We start from the raw sequence: 17,178 nt of genomic DNA, 5'->3' as shown, positions 1-17,178 counted from the left end.
CAAATTTGTAACATATTGTACAAATTGCAATTTGTAACATATCATACAAAATAGATGCTGGACATCCACAAATGAATACATACCATACGAAACGTGACATATCATGCTTATTGGAGTGTCCCAAATTTACCTTTACTATGTTACGTCTACCCATGAGTCCAGGTTGAAAGACAACAGTGAGTTTACTTATCAGTCAGCAGCATGAATCACTCAGAGGGAATTAATTCCAGCGTGTCATCCAAAACATGAGCCATCCATAACAAGGCCATACAATGGGCTTCAATTAAACGTAAAATACATTTTGTTCTTTTGAAAAACTCACACAAAACACACATTAGATGTATTGAATATGTATTTCACCTCTGTCTACGTAGTGAAGCTACTTAAACCAAGAAATTATCATAAAAACAATTAAAGCACAACTTTGTGGTGCTCACTGATTTAAAAAAATATCTATATTTTAAAAGTTTGTTAATGATTGAGTGAATGTGTCATGTTTCACCCCATATTCCATATCAACCTCCAAAGAGACCTGGCATTCCTTTGTCATACAACCATTGTGCCTTGTCAAATAAGGAATAAAAGGACAACAATGTTACATGGCACAGACACCATGACCCAGACATGTAGACCTAATATCAAGTTTCACATCAACAGCCTATTCTAAAGAGGGGAGCTTCCCATGTAAAACATGTTAGTGAAAGGTTCATGAAATATTTATGGTCTGTTCTATTACACAAAATGGAGGGAATGACCCCTGAGTGGGTTTATAGTTTTGGTATTTGGCACAGCAAGATAGCCACCCACTTTCAAGCTGATCCCTCTCTGCAACATTATTGAGGGTAGGGTTGGGATACAGTTTGTGTGGTCCAAGGCAAGTGAAAATGACCAGAATCGGAGTAAAACAGGCCTATGTTTATAAAAGATAAGACCTTAGAATGTGTTTTAAACTGATTTGTAGATCCAGACATTCCATTAAATCACAGCACACATGATAGAGTACTGTGAGTACACAGACATCCGTTTTTGTGGGGCTACGTAAACTCATACTTTACTGGCTCTAAATAGCATCAGGGGGAAATTGGTCCATGACCATGAATTCTGACATGCTTAGCCTACAAAGGGGAAGTGAAAATGTATTGTAATAATTTACCAAACGTAGCCTTCATAGCAGCCTTGGAGCATGCGTACATGCATCGTAAATTCCCTAATCTTGATGTCATCCGGATTGAGCAAAATGTGCAGTCGGAAGCAACCTATCAGGAGTTTAGGTTTTGGTCATCTGTAAACTGCGTCTATCCAATCACAGACGCCTGTCTGTCTGCTCTGTAGTCTCGCGCGACACAGAGAAGTCATGGCTGCCGTACCGAGCAGCAAACTTCTACACAAGTGTGTTGTATCTCCGACGGGGAAACACTCTGCGTCGGTCATCTTCTTACACGGCTCAGGTGGTTACGTTTTACAATGCTCTCGATGTTTAGTGACATTTCTTCAATGGTAACTGCGCTGAACTAGCCTCATAATAACTAGGAGTTGTGGTAGGTTAGCGACCTATAGCCTAGCCTGTAGCATTGCCAGAGTACCTTCAATTTAGATACTGAAAGCTTTTGTACAGTGATGGACAGACAGAACTGTCTTTTGGAATTTCTAACTATGCAAACCTATGTGGCTTCCACGCAACTGTAACTGAGTTATAATATGGCCTACTGTGGCAAATGAATAATGTAGCTAACAGAAGTTAAGTGGAGCGATACATTCAATTGAGTGGTCAGCATTGGGAAATACTTAATATTTGGCCTTGATCACAAGAGAAAAAAACAGAAGGCTGTGTATTTATCTGATATCTCCCTGATAAAATAAATGTCAAATAAAATAAAAATGTATCAAATATTTTCAAACAAATATTATAGTAAATGTGAGCAACTCAACAACAACAAAAATATAATTGTGGCATCACCAATATTATTCAATATACGGTTTATTCCAAAAACAGTCAGCAACATGTGAAAGGGATGTTGGTGAAACCAAGGTTCTGCTCTGTAAGCCTAGTGACTGGTGAGTCAGTTATATTGGCTAACTGTTCACTTCTGCCATGCAGGAGACACTGGACGGGGAGTGCGAGCATGGGTCAAAGAGGTTTCGGTACCAGACCTGGCTTTCCCCCACATCAGAGTGGTATATCCCACAGCTCCAGCCAGGTATTTTTATTTATTTATTTTATTTTACCTTTATTTAACTAGGCAAGTCCATTAAGAACAAATTCTTATTTTCAATGACAGCCTAGGAACAGTGGGTTTAACTGCCTCGTTCAGGGGCAGAATGTCAGATTTTTACCTTGTCAGCTTGGGGATTCGATCTTGCAACCTTTCGGTTACTAGTCTAACGCTCTAACCACTAGGCTACCTGCCGCTAAATGCCATATACAGTCCTGCAGTCAAGCTGCTGAAACTCCTCAACACACAGACAAAGCCCTTCAACTGTTGTCTTTAAAATAACTTAACTAACCCAGACAGGTAGAACATCTGGGCATGTATTCATAAAGCATCTCAGAGTTGGAGTTTTGATCTAGGATCAGTTTTGCCTTTTATATAATAATGATTACGATTATATATCCTAGGTCAGCATTCCTATGCCAGTGCTTTATGAATATGGACCCTGAACAGCAATTTAAATAGGCTAAATAGCCTAATACCCTTTTCACACTACCGCACCGAGATGAATGGACCATGTGAATAGATCATTTCCAAGCCAGTGCGGTTCGGGTCTGCACGATATTGTTGAAAGGGGTAAATCTTCTTCTCATCCTCCTATGTGACCCTCACTGCCCAAACCTTTCCTCATTACATAGCTAAACTTTGAATCTTGTTGTGTCTTCTGTTGACCCTTCAGGCCATACACACCCATGCGGGGGGCTCTGTCCAATGTGTGGTTTGACCGCTACAAGATCTCACACGACTGTCTGGAGCACTTGGAGTCTATAGACGCCATGGCCAACTCCTTGGGAGCGGTTATACAGGAGGAGATCAGGGCAGGAGTACCAAAACACAGGATGATCATAGGTACTGTCTCACACATACACACACACTAATTCTGCTGCTACTAGAGCTGTCTGTTTTATTTCCCTGTCTTTTTCTGGCTGTATGTCAGATTTGGCTGTATGGTCTCTCCTTCACTCGTTACCTTCCTCATGACTTCCTAACTCCATGACCCCCCTCCTGAATGTGTATTATGCACCCATCCACTTGCCCATTTGCTTGATCTTGCTCTTTCTCTCTCCACACACACTACTCTCTCTCTTGGCCTTGGTGTTCTCAACTCCCTCTGTCATGATATAAAATGAAGAATGCAAGTTATCATGTTTCTTTATTCTTTTATACGCTGCCAATTATGAACCGTAAAGTATTTCTGGAGGGATTCTCGGGTTCAGCAAATCCTTTTTCCCAAATATTTTAGTTATCAGGTTCGCGTGTAAATAACAATGACATAAAACCGCTCGGATCAAGCGCCATAAACACTATTTTAGAACCTAGGTAAGAGTTCCCACAGGAAATATGTGGGGGGGCCATCGCAAGTTTTATGTCTCTGTAAGAGAACAAATGATAGCGTCCATGAAAGGGGAAACCGATGGGAACATTGGGAAAAGGGTTAACCTACAAGCCTTGAAATATATAAATATACAGAAATAGTTGTGAGTAGAAAAAAAAGAGCTGAGCGTTTGTGTGAAAGGCCCAGTGTGGAACGCCAGAAAAGCCCCTGAACTCCCCTCGAGAAAGTGATTCAAAAAACACATGTTCCTGGGAGACTGCTGAAATATTATCTTCCTAAATCATTACATTTTGTCATTAACTATAAATACCCATTGGAGTCACTCGGCATACTGGAGAAACGGAGAGGTCTGTACCCATAGTCCACTTGCAGGGCTGACGGACTGACAAGCGGCAGAACTTTCCATGGAAAAACGTTTTTCAAGTAAAAGCCGCCGCCGCAGTCTTTTGTGTTCATGTTTTTCACTCTTTAAAAAAGCACGGATCCGTTGGGAAATCTCAGAAAAGAGAAGCTATCGCCACAGTCATGATTTCACACATATAGGCTCACGCACACACACACTGAAAACACACAGCAGCACTGTACCAAACAGCACAGCGGAGGGGTATACGAAAGGAGACATTAAAATGTGAATGTATGATTGAGGTTTGTTATCGTGGATTGGAATGAGAGACTGAGAGTATACCAGAAAGACGGTCTCAAAGTATACACTCTTAGAAAAAAGGGTTATTCAGCTGTCCCCATAGGAGAACCCTTTTTGGTTCCAGGTAGAACCTAGTACCAAAAAGGCTTCGACAAAGGGTTATCCTATGGGGACAGCTGAAGAACCCTTTTAGGTTCTAGATAACACCTTTTTTTTCAGACTATAGCCGGTGAAGTAAAGAAAAAAACAGAATCTCATGGACAAATGTTTTATTCGTTGGGCAAAGCGTGTGAACTCCTTCCCTCCATATCTCCATTCTTCCCTTCCCCCTCTGACAGGATGATGGGTACTTTCACACTTTCCCAGATGTACCCAGATGTGTGAGATTAAGGACAGGCTCGTGAACGGATGCCGACTCCTGAGGAGCGAAAAGCTGATGATGTGGAACTAAGGAGTCTGTTTCATTTTAATGTTTTTTCTTTTCTTTCTCAGTTAAAGGCAGAGTATTTTCCACTTCGGACAGCTTAAACTGCCAGGATGGCTTAAACTACTGTTACTCATACATAATAATAAATGAATATATTTATTATTATGTTCCTACCTTTATATTACTCCCAGTATGCACAGTTGAAAAATTAGATTTTCCTGGGAAAAGCACATTGGATACAATATTCAATACACATTTTCAGTGAATACCTGCACAAAGAGACCTAATGGACCCAGTACAATGACATGTTCTGTTTTGTCTTGTTCCTCGTCCAAAGGGGGTTTCTCTATGGGCGGAGCTATGGCCCTCCACCTAGCGTGCCGTTATCACCCTGACGTAGCAGGAGTCTTTGCTCTGTCCAGCTTTCTCAACAAGGACTCTGTAGTATATCAGGTAAGGCAGGCTGTCACTGGTATAATGTCTAATAAACTGTCCAGACAATATTCGAATTATTGATTAGAGCGCCAGAAAACTACAACTACCTACTAAACTGTCCTTTGACTGACAGATAGTGGTGGAGAAATATTGATGTGTTGATATACAGTGTCCCAATTCAAAGATGCTCCATGTCAGTCCCAAGATCTTGCATTTATCAGGAGTTGGCTGCACTTGGTTCTGACAGAGATATTGGGCCTATAGAGTGTGCTAGTAAGCAGTCTAGAAGTGTCTTGACTGACTCTTCTCCCCCTGCTAGGCTGTGGAGGAGCGGGCAAGGGCGGGGAGCCCCCTCCCAGAGCTATTCCAGGCCCATGGGACAGGAGACGAGTTGGTGTTCCATAAGTGGGGAGAAGAAACTACGGCCCTGCTGAAGAAGGCTGGGATGACGACCACCTTCCACTCGTTCCCAGGCCTCCAGCACCAGCTCTCCCGGCCAGAGATTGAGCTACTGCGCTCCTGGATCCTCACCAAGCTGCTCCCGGACAGTCTAGACGCCAGTGGGCAGTGACCAGTCAGCCCCACACCACTAAACAGACACATTAACAACACGCTATTAACACGTTAATAACACGTTCACACTATTGAGTTGATTTAAACTGAGCCAAACCAAACGGTACTGCGCTGGCCTGGTAAAGCATTGCCCATAGTTTCTGGAACAAAGCTGGAAAATTGAGCCAGCACGGTTCAGGTCGGTACTATAGTGTGAAAAGGATATTAACGTGCTGAGTGGGCTGTGGACCACCTCACAACCTCTGTTGGACACAATACTGTTTAAAAAAAAATGTGACAATATATATATATTTTTTTGCTTGGACATTGTCCGTTGTGCTTGCTTAGTGTAATCAACAGCTGTGTGGTTCCCTTCAAAAGAGAACGTGTGATAGTTGAGTGTGCTTATAACCACTCCCTCTGCACTAGTACAGTCTCCACTCTTAACGCTTCAGCCTCATCTGTCTATCTGTGATAGGATATGGGAGCATGCTCTGCCTCCACCCCTATAGTCTAACTCTAACTAACACTAGAGTCAGATTAGTACCGTTGTTGTAGCGAGAACAGGAATTGTTTAGTCAATCTTTCTCTTGCTCGCTCTGTTTTTTTTATACACCATTATCGTTTTGCGCTGGGAAATGTGTTGGACATGGTTGGGGATGGAGGGAGTGGAGGTCTGTTCTGTTTGCTCAGTAGTTCATCGCCTCATTGATGGTTATTGGGAGGAAGCAGTTAGCTATTCTTCCCTTCTTCCTACCTGCAGCCTCTCTCTCGGCGTTGTGCTTAAGGTAGTCCGGATGTTGGGCTGCCTTCACTAGTGTAGGGCTGCAGGCCAGGGTAAAAACACAGGAAGATCATGATTAAGCAGTAGTAATACTTAGGTGCCAAACATAATAAGTTATGGGAATGATTAACATTTTTTTGTATAGCCCTGGCTATAAATTAAACATCTGTCAACATCAGCAGTCACCCTTTCGAAAATACTTTGAATTATGATTTTTGAAATTGTAACCACAAACCTTTAAAATGAACATCACTTTAATGAGTTTATTATATATTTCTGGTTTACATGATATAGGCTATAACAAATCAGCAACTTCTTAGACATGAATAAGGTATGAAAAATGATGGCTGCTCAGTTGAACCAGCTAGAGAATGTAACATGGTCCCACAACACACAAGAACACCAAACCAAAATGTATCTCACTGCAAAGGAAAATGCACGTTTATTACTTCACATCCGTGCATGCTTTCATTCCAACATATAAACCGTATGTCCAAAATGCTTTGGCAGTGTTAGCAGCTGTTTTTACAGTAGCAGTAAGGCTATTCAAATTCAGTTGGAAGTTGGCATCGACACCATCCACCATTTAGGAAGCGTTCACCTCCAGCATCTGTTTCATCAACGTGTGTTGAACTTAGCACTGATCAATGTCTGTTCTCCCACTATACTCTCTCCACTCTCTAATCACCCAACAAATCATGTGCAACGTTTATTTGTCAATCATGCTCTCCCCCTTTTTCTAGCTCTAGGTTTCTATTCTTTCTCTGTCTCCTTTAACTGGAGAGGATGGAAACGTGAGTATCAGGTGAACTCGGATTAGGCAACAATGTTGAGATCATTCTTAGTGGTTTGGTGGGGTTGGGATGGGGGGCTGAGAAAGGGAGAAGAGAATGGGGAGGTGGAAGATGGGGGTGTGCTCAGGGCCTCAGAAAGAAGAGACGAGAGGGTGGGAGGTGCGGCCAAAGCAAACAGACTGAGCTCTGAATTTTTCTCTGGCCCTGATCGCTGATTACTTCCAGCTATGTGTGAAAGAATGCTACTGTTGAGCGGCCAGCAGTTCTCCCCTACACCGACTGGCACACTCCCCTTCTCTTGTATGCCTCCTTAGCCATCGCTCCCTCCCTCCACACCCCCACACTTTCTCTCCTTTTCTACCTCTCTTCCCCTGGCCAGTGAGAGGCCTGGGCTGTAGCCTATTGCCATCCAGGCATTTTATGATTTAATGGCGGGAATAGATGTAGGTAATGAAGGAGGCCATGAGCGGTCTACACCTCTCTAGGTGAAATGAGGTGAAGAAACAAGTGTTTGTCGACGGCTCTAAAAACGCTGCATTTCGAAACAAGGATACAGCCTTCACCTTAACAACCCTTTTACACTGTAGACTTTATGTCCTTTCAACACTCCTTATCCAATACCCTACTTTTCACCACTAATTGGCGTATGATATGCCACTACAACTCCCGTCACTGTTTCTGAGGCTACTACAATACTAGCGGGTCATAATTACATAGCCACCCTAACTTGTAACTTGCCCCTTAACCCTTAGCCTGCCTCACTCCTCTCTCACTGGCATTTTTAACTTCACCCTTCTCTTTGCTTTCTTGTTCTCTCTTTTACTGAGGTATTCCCACTTCCTCTCCTCCCCTCCTCCTCCTCTAAAGTGCGTCCCCTGTCGGCTCAGATGATAATCTGCTTCACGGTGCATGTGTCAGGGGGAAGGAATGCTAATCTGGAAGAGTTGCGGACTGCGAAGCTTTTTTGGCTGCCAGTTTCCACTGTGCACTACTTTCCATGTGGACCTGCTCCAGAGTGGCCAGGCTACAGCAGGAGGAATTCCCGGCTGAGGGAGCCGAGATGTTGAAAGATTCCAGATCACTCATCTGGTCACCCCCCAATTAGAGGTCACCGCTCAATTGGTCTATCGCAACGCTTGACCGTCCGTCGCTGATTTATAATTAGATGCTATGGATTCCAATCCAGTATTAAATGATTTGTGGACTAGGGATTAGATTATTGTTGTAGTGTCTAATATATTCTTGTAACATTTGTTTTGTACAGTGTGCCAGTATAATGTGTAAGCAAGAGTGCCAAAATCTGATTGCATACTCATTTTATTCCAATAGCCCATTTATTGCAGATTAGGATTTATAAATAGTCTGAATTCAAGAATAGGGTCTCTCTTGAGTTAATGTTACTTTATAGAAAAACTGTTCTGACCAGCAAAAATAAGTTCTGAACCGGTTTGACCCCCAGAAAAATGCTGGTTCCTTTCTGTTCCTTTTTTTTACCTGTGAAATAAACCGTTTTTTACATTTAGCTCATGAAATTGCTTCACCAATCAGTGTGGGTAGAGCAGGCAAGCTAGTTGTTTACATGCATGATGGATTGACGTGTAGCCTATGACGCAAGATGCGACTGACATTTTGCAGAGGGTTGAGGAGGCTTGAAGCGCTGGGCATCTTGTTATGACATGCACCATCTGAATTATGTCCACAGAATTATATTGTACATAGGAGGGGCGGCTTCTATGGAGAAACTTTGAATTTCCTTTGAGCTAACAAGCTTGTGTGTGCAAAGCGGCACCAGAATTAAAAACGTCTTACCTTTTTGTAGTTAATAAATCCAACTTGAAACGTGATAACTAGGCCTATAGTATCCTTAACTGTGCCCTCGATACCATATGTGAATTGATTGCCCCCCATCTATCTTCTGAGCTCGTGCTACTAGGTGACCTAAACTGGGACATGCTTAACACCCCGGCCATCCTACAATCTAAGCTTGATGCCCTCAATCTCACACAAATTATCAATGAACCTACCAGGTACAACCCCAAATGCGTAAACACGGGCACCCTCATAGATGTCATCCTAACTAACTCGCCCTCCAAATACACCTTCTGTTTTCAATCAAGATCTCAGTGATCACTGCCTCATTGCCTGCATCCGTAATGGGTCTGCGACCAAACGACCACCCCTCATCACTGTCAAACGCTCCCTAAAACACTTCTGCGAGCATGCCTTTCTAATCGACCTGGCCGGGGTATCCTGTAATGACATTGACCTCATCCCGTCAGTAGATGATGCCTGGCTATTCTTTAAAACTGCCTTCCTCACCATCTTAAATAAGCATGCCCCACTCAAAAAAATTTGAACTAGGAATAGATATAGTCCTTGGTTCACTCCAGACCTGTCTGCCCTTGACCAGCACAAAAACATCCTGTGGCGTTCTGCATTAGCATCGAATAGCCCCCGTGATATGCAACTTTTCAGGGAAGTTAGTAACAAATATACACAGGCAGTTAGAAAAGCTAAGGCTAGCTTTTTCAAACAGAAATTTGCATCCTGTAGTAATAACTCAAAAAAGTTCTGGGACACTGTAAAGTCCCTGGAGAATAAGAGCACCTCCTCCCAGCTGCCCACTGCTCTGAGGCTAGGAAACACTGTTACCACCGATAAATCCACTATAATTGAGAATTTCAATGAGCATTTTTCTACGGCTGGCCATGCTTTCCACCTGGCTACCCCTACCCCGGTCAACTGCCCGGCACCCTTCACAGCAACCCGCCAAAGCCCCCACCATTTCTCCTTCACCCAAATCCAGATAGCTGATGTTCTGAAAGAGCGGCAAAATCTGGACTCATACAAATCAGCCGGGCTAGAGAATCTGGACCCTCTCTTTCTAAAATGATCTACCGAAATTGTTGCAACCCCTATTACTAGCCTGTTCAACCTCTCTTTTGTATCGTCTGAGATTCCCAAAGATTGGAAAGCTGCTGCGGTCATCCCCCTCTTCAAAGGGGGTGACACTCTAGACCCAAACTACTACAGACCTATATCTATCCTACCCTGTTTTTCTAAGGTCTTCGAAAGCCAAGTTACAAACAGATTACCGACCATTTCGAATCCCACCGTACCTTCTCCGCTATGCAATCAGGTTTCAGAGCTGGTCATGGGTGCACCTCAGCCACGCTCAAGGTCCTAAACGACATCATAACCGCCATCGATAAGAGACATTACTGTGCAGCCGTATTCATCGACCTGGCCAAGGCTTTCGACTCGGTCAATCACCACATTCTTATTGGCAGACTCGACAGCCTTGGTTTCTCAAATGATTGCCTCGCCTGGTTTACCAACTACTTCTCTGATAGAGTTCAGTGTGTCAAATCAGTGGGCCTGTTGTCCGGACCTCTGGCAGTCTCTATGGGTGTGCCACAGGGTTAAATTCTCGGGCCGACTCTCTTCTCTGTATACATCAATGATGTTGCTCTTGCTGCTGGGGATTCTCTGATCCACCTCTACGCAGACGACACCATTCTGTATACTTCTGGCCCCTCTTTGGACACTGTGTTAACTAACCTCCAGACGAGCTTCAATGCCATACAACTCTCCTTCCGTGGCCTCCAACTGCTCTTAAACGCAGGTAAAACTAAATGCATGCTTTTCAATCGATCACTGCCCGCACCTGCTCGCCCGTACAGCATCACTACTCTGGACGGCTCTGACTTAGAATACGTGGACAACTACAAATACCTGGGTGTCTGGTTAGACTGTAAACTCTCCTTCCAGACTCACATTAAGCATCTCCAATCCAAAATGAAATCTAGAATAGGCTTCCTATATCGCAACAAAGCATCCTTCACTCATGCTGCCAAACACACCCTCGTAAAACTGACCATCCTACCGATCCTCGACTTCGGTGATTCATCTATAAAATAGCCTCCAACACTCTACTCAACAAACTGGATGCAGTCTATCACAGTACCATCCGTTTTGTCACCAAAGCCCCATACACTACCCACCATTGCGACCTGTACGCTCACGTTGGTTGGCCCTCGCTTCATACTCGTCGCCAAACCCACTGGCTACAGGTTATCTACAAGTCTCTGCTAGGTAAAGCCCAGCCTTATCTCAGCTCACTGGTCACCATAGCAGCACCCACTCGTAGCATGCGCTCCAGCAGGTATATCTCACTGGTCACCCCCAAAGCCTATTCCTCCTTTGGCCGCCTTTCCTTCCAGTTCTCTGCTGCCAATGACTGTAACAAACTGCAAAAATCTCTGAAGCTGGAGACTCATATCTCCCTCACTAGCTTTAAGCACCAGCTGTCAGCAGCTCACAGATCACTGCACCTGTACATAGCCCATCTGTAAACAGTCCATCTATCTACCTACCTCACCCCCATACTGTATTTATTTATTTATTTATCTTGCTCCTTTGCACCCCAGTATCTCTACTTGCACATTCATCTTCTGCACATCTACTATTCCAGTGTTTAATTGCTATATTGTCATTACTTCGCCACCATGGCCTATTTATTGCCTTAATTTACCTCATTTGCACTCACTGTATATAGACTTTTTGTTTTCTTTTGTTCTACTGTATTATTGACTGTATGCTTTGTTTATTCCATGTGTAACTCTGTGTTGTTGTATGTGTCGAATTGCTACGCTTTATCTTGGCCAGGTCGCAGTTGCAAATGAGAACTTGTTCTCAACTAGCCTACCTGGTTAAATAAAGGTAAAATAAATAAATTAACTAGCATTGGAAAAGTTAATCCATTCTTCTCTAACTAATAAAGAATCTATCTCCCTATCTTCTGAATCATGTTTGTAAAGTCAGTACAGTAGCCTATGCTTCGGAGGGGGAAGGGGCAGGTAGCCTAAACGCACACACACTGGTAAAGATTTTCAGCTTGCAGGCAGACACTGGAATACATTTCTGAGTGACAGAGTGCGGGCTTTGCATTTGGGCTTTGTTGCATTTTTGTGTGTGGCTAGAAAAAAATGCCTGGAACGTAAAATAAAGTTATTATCCGGTTCCCATGCTTTTACAATAACGGTTCTGTTCCGGAACAGTATGAATCATTTTCGTTCCCGGTTCCATTTCTGTTCCTTGTTATTTTCAGGTTTTTGGTTCTGTTCCCTAAACCAGTTCCAACCCCTGCTTTATGGGCGCTCTTTATCCCAGAGCAAGTCCCATTGAGGTTTTTAGTTTCAAACCAGAGTTGTTGTTTTTATTACCCTTTATCATGTCTTTAACTACACACACTCTGGCTACTTGATGCCCTGACCTCTCCATTTAACCTTTGATCTTTCCTCTTTCTGTGCTTTGAATATATCCTCTGTGCCGTGAGACCAAATTCAGAACAGGGAGGCAGGTCCTATGTAAAAAGTGTTTGCAGCTTTAGCTCTCCTCTCTTTGATCTGAGGACCCAATAGACAGAGCAGAGCTGTTGCCTCTGGGCTTCCACGAGGAGAGGCATTATGCTGTGTCTGTTCTCCCCCCAGAAGAACTGGACCTGGCTTTTACAAGAGGCTGGAGCTGGGCTCTGGACAGAGATGTCACTGGGGCTGCAGCCAGGGCCGATGGTGATCTCCCCACTCTGAAGAAAGTTAGAGGTAAGTGCAGGTGATTTACACTGAGAATACCAAACGTTAGGAACACCTTTTTAATATTCAGTTGAGGGTATGGACTCGACAAGGTGTCAAAAGCATACCCCCAGGGATGCTGGCCCATGTTGACTCCAGCTCTCCTTTGGGTGGTGGAACATTCTTGATAAACACGGGAAAGTATTGAGTGTGAAAAACACAGTAGCGTTGCAGTTTTTTTTTTATATAATATGTTTATTTTCCAATAGAAAAACAGAACGAGATACAAACATTGACATTCACTGTAGTGTTGAATGGGATGGAGAGGACAAAACAAAACTTAACTCACATATACAAAATAAAAATCCTATTATGTGGTACATATTATAAGAAGACAGCATATAGTCATTACCAGCAGTGTAGTTAAACCAAAAATAAATATTGAGTGGAGTACAGCACAGAGTAGCAGCAGATCATCAACCCAGTTATGAAGGGGGAATAGACCATTTATCCCATATCGGCTGCCATTTGTAAAACATTGGACTTCTATTGGAGGTATTTAATTGAATCTTTTCCATTAGCATTACATATCCTAAATCCAATCATCCTATTTTTTCAACTTAATTGAGGAAAATAACAACAATCCAAAATGTATTTTTGATACTGTCGCAAAGCTAACTAAAAAGCAATACATAGCTGTACATTTCAATGAAACATGGTGAAGCCCCAAAATTGCCCCTCCCTGGACGCCTGTGTTTCAGACATAAGGAAGTGGATGGCGGCAAATGTTCTACTTTTAAACTCGGACAAAACAGAGAGGCTAGTTCTAGGTCCCAAGAAACAAAGAGATCTTCTGTTGAATCTGACAATTAATCTTGATGGTTGTACAGTCGTCTCAAATTAAACTGTGAAGGACCTCTGCGTTACTCTGGACACTGATCTCTCTTTTGACGAACATATCAAAACTGTTTCAAGGACAGCTTTTTTTCCATCTACTTAACATTGCAAAAATATGAAACTTAAAAAAATAAATTAAAAAAATAAAAAAATGATCCATGCTTTTGTCACTTCTAGGTTAGTCTACAGCAATGCTCTACTTTCCAGCTACCTGGATAAAGCACTAAATAAACTTCAGTTAGTGCTAAACACGGCTGCTAGAATCTTGACTAGAACCAAAAAATATGATCATATTACTCCAGTGCTAGCCTCTCTACACTGGCTTCCTGTTAAGGCAAGGGCTGATTTCAAGGTTTTACTGCTAACCTACAAAGCATTACATGGGGTTGCTCCTACCTATCTTTCCGTTTTGGTCCTGCCGTACATACCTACACGTACAAGACGCAGGCCTCCTTACTGTCCCTAGAATTTCTGAGCAAACAGCTGGAGGCAGGGCTTTCTCCTATAGAGCTCCATTTTTATGGAATGGTCTGCCTATCCATGTGAGAGAAGCAGACTCGGTCTCGACCTTTAAGTCTTTATTGAAGACTCATCTCTTAAGTAGGTCCTATGATTGAGTCTGGCCCAGGAGTGTGAAGGTGAACGGAAAGGCACTGGAGCAAGGAACCGCCCTTGCTGTCTCTGCCTGGCTGGTTCCCCTCTCTCCACTGGGATTCTCTGCCTCAAACCCTATTACAGGGGGTGAGTCACTGGCTTACTGGTGCTCATCCATGACGTCCCTAGGAGGGGTGCATCACTTGAGTGGGTTGAGTCACTGACGTGACCTTCCTGTCTGGGTTGGCTACCCCCTTGGGTTGTGCCGTGGGGGAAATCTTTGTGGGCTATACTCGGCCTTGTCTCAGGATGGTAAGTTGGTGGTTGAAGACATCCCTCTCGTGGTGTGGGGGCTGTGCTTTGGCAAAGTGGGCAGGATTTTATCCTGCCTGTTTGGCCCTGTCCGGGGGTATCGTCAGACAGGGCCACAGTGTCTCCCGACCCCTCGTGTCTCAGCCTCCAGTATTTATGCTGCAATTGTTTGTGTCAGGGCTAGGGTCAGTCTGTTATATCTGGAGTATTTCTCCTGTCTTATCCGGTGTCCTGTGTGAATTTAAGTATGCCCTCTCTAATTATTTCTTTCTCTCTCTCGGAGGACCTGAGCCCTAGGACCATGCCTCAGGACTACCTGGCCTGATGACTCCTTGCTGTCCCCAGTCCACCTGGTCGTGCTGCTGCTCTAGTTTCAACTGTTCTGCCCGCGGCTATGGTACCTGACCTGTTCACCGGACGTGCTACCTGTCCCATACCTGCTGTTTTCAACTCTCTAGAGACCGCTGGAGCGGTAGAAATACTCTGAATGATCGGCTATGAAAAGCCAACTGACATTTACTCCTGAGGTGCTGACCTGTTGCACCCTCTACAACCATTGTGATTATTATTATTTGACCCTGATGGTCATCTATGAACATTTGAACATCTTGGCCATGTTCTGTTATAATCTCCACCCGGCACAGCCAGAAGAGGAGAGGCCACCCCTCATAGCCTGGTTCCTCTCTAGATTTCTTCCTAGGTTCTGGCCTTTCTAAGGAGTTTTTCCTAGCCACCGTGCTTCTACACCTGCATTGCTTGCTGTTTGGGGTTTTAGGCTGGGTTTCTGTACAGCACTTTGTGACATCAGCTGATGTAAGAAGGGCTTTATAAATACATTTGATTGATTGATTTCAAAGGTAGGTACAGTCTCCAATTTCCAAAATTGCAATATAAGCCTTTTGGCTAATAGAGTACAAAGAAAAACAGCCTTCCCTTCCTGGTTATTCCCATCAACTGTACCAAACAACAATCAATTGGTCTGGGGCTATAACTCTATCAAAGGCTTTAGATAAGTAATCAAAAATGAGAGCCCAAATTGATATTTTAAGGGTCTTGTAGTTGGAAGAGAAGCTTCAAACCCATCAAACCATGCTAGCAGTTCTTATATTACAAGACAAAATGAGGACAGCAAGACAGAAACTAAATGGCCAAATTGCAATGTGAATAACTCCAACGTCCAATTTAAGACCTGTCCAAAATAAGTGTGTCAAAGTCTCCTCATCCTGCTTGCACCTCTCAGACAGTAGTGAGGTGTCTGGGAATATTTTATGCAGTTTAACCTTTGAGTAATGTAACCTGTGTATCACCTTAAACTGAACACGGTTGTGTCTGGTATTCACTGAACTGTGGTTTATATTCATGAGATCTTCTACCCAGTCTTCATCTGAGATTTCTGAACCAAGTTCCTGCTCCCAAGCCCTTTAAATAATGTCTGTAGATTCCTCTATGTGGGCCTGTAGCACATCATAAAGTCTAGAGACCGACCCTTTTGAATGGGGTTTGACAAGGATAAGGCAATCTAATGTAGGATTATTTGGCTTAATGCCATGCTGTGGGATATGTGTCCTTAAGAAATTCCTGATTTGGAGGTATCTGAAAAAATGTGTTGCTGGCATTTTAAATGTACCCTGTAACTGTTTAAATGAAGCTAAATGACCATCAATGTATAAGTTATTTATTGTTGTGAGCCCCTTCTCCCTCCACTGTGAAAACACCACATCATCCAATGCAGGGTGGAAAGCAATACTTCAGGCAAATTGGGCTGTCAATGTATACATTGGGTATGTTAAGAAAAGACCTCATCTGTTTCCAGATCCTAAGAGTGTGACAAATGACTGGGTTAGAGTCACAAGTGGCTTTTTTCACACATACTGGGCTATTAACAAGTGCAGGGAGTGAGGAGTATTGACAGGAGTCCTGCTCAATCATAAGCCATGAAGGCATATCATTCTGACGGATACCAGGTAAACTTTCTCTCCAGAAACACATAATGTTGAGATTGGCAGCCCAATAATGCAGTTTAAAGTGAGGAAGGCCAAACCCCCCCCTCTATCTTCTACTTGCATGAATGCTTCTTTGAAATTCTGTCTGCCTTATCCCATAAAAATGAAATTACTATTCAATCTAGTTTCTTAAAATAGCTTTGTGGTATGCAATTGGGTAGACATTGGAAGAGGTAATGAAACCTGGGTAGGACAACCATTTTAATAGCCTTTATACGACCAACCAAGGAAATAGGCAGAGTATTCCAAAAATCTATATTTTGTTTAAGCTGATCAATTTTCATGTCCCAATTCGTTTTCAATAGCTGATCAAATATTCGTGTCACTACAATGCCATGGCTTGTGAACTTGTCCATCACAGTTCTAAATGGGTAGATTGCAGAAATTGCATATCCACAGGCCGTGATATCGGCATCAATTCGCTTTTCGACTGTCACTTTAAATCAAGCTGGGAAGAGGAATCCATATCGGATGTTGGCCGCCCTGCATTTCTTGCGCAACTCATCATACTCTTTCCGTTGGTTCCTCACCTCCAAAGAAAGATCTGGGTAGAAAGACACCTTGGCTCCGTTGTAGTTAAGGGGGAACTTTTAACTAGCCGGCTTGAGGATGAGATCC

General features: G+C 43.2%; 1 protein-coding gene across 1 annotated transcript; it reads left to right on the top strand.

Annotated features, from left to right (window-relative positions):
• Positions 1-1,335: 1,335 nt before the first annotated feature.
• On the top strand, positions 1,336-6,568 carry lyplal1 (lysophospholipase like 1). The gene is made up of 5 exons (XM_029738163.1): positions 1,336-1,448; positions 2,099-2,198; positions 2,890-3,059; positions 4,954-5,069; positions 5,371-6,568. Exons 1-5 carry the CDS (start codon positions 1,355-1,357, stop codon positions 5,620-5,622), a joined length of 732 nt encoding a protein of 243 aa, XP_029594023.1. The 5' UTR covers positions 1,336-1,354; the 3' UTR covers positions 5,623-6,568.
• Positions 6,569-17,178: the final 10,610 nt, after the last annotated feature.

This window comes from Salmo trutta, chromosome 37, assembly GCF_901001165.1.
Source record: "Salmo trutta chromosome 37, fSalTru1.1, whole genome shotgun sequence".
Classification (NCBI taxonomy): Eukaryota; Metazoa; Chordata; class Actinopteri; order Salmoniformes; family Salmonidae; genus Salmo; species Salmo trutta.
This window is presented reverse-complemented; position numbering and strand designations above follow the sequence as displayed.

Coding starts and splice junctions, on each gene's coding strand:
- lyplal1 (XM_029738163.1), top strand. CDS start 1,355: ATGGCTGCCGTACCGAGCAGCAAACTTCTACACAAGTGTGTTGTATCT. Junction 3,060..4,953: donor AAAACACAGGATGATCATAG/GTACTGTCTCAC, acceptor CCTCGTCCAAAG/GGGGTTTCTCTATGGGCGGA. Junction 5,070..5,370: donor AGGACTCTGTAGTATATCAG/GTAAGGCAGGCT, acceptor TCCCCCTGCTAG/GCTGTGGAGGAGCGGGCAAG.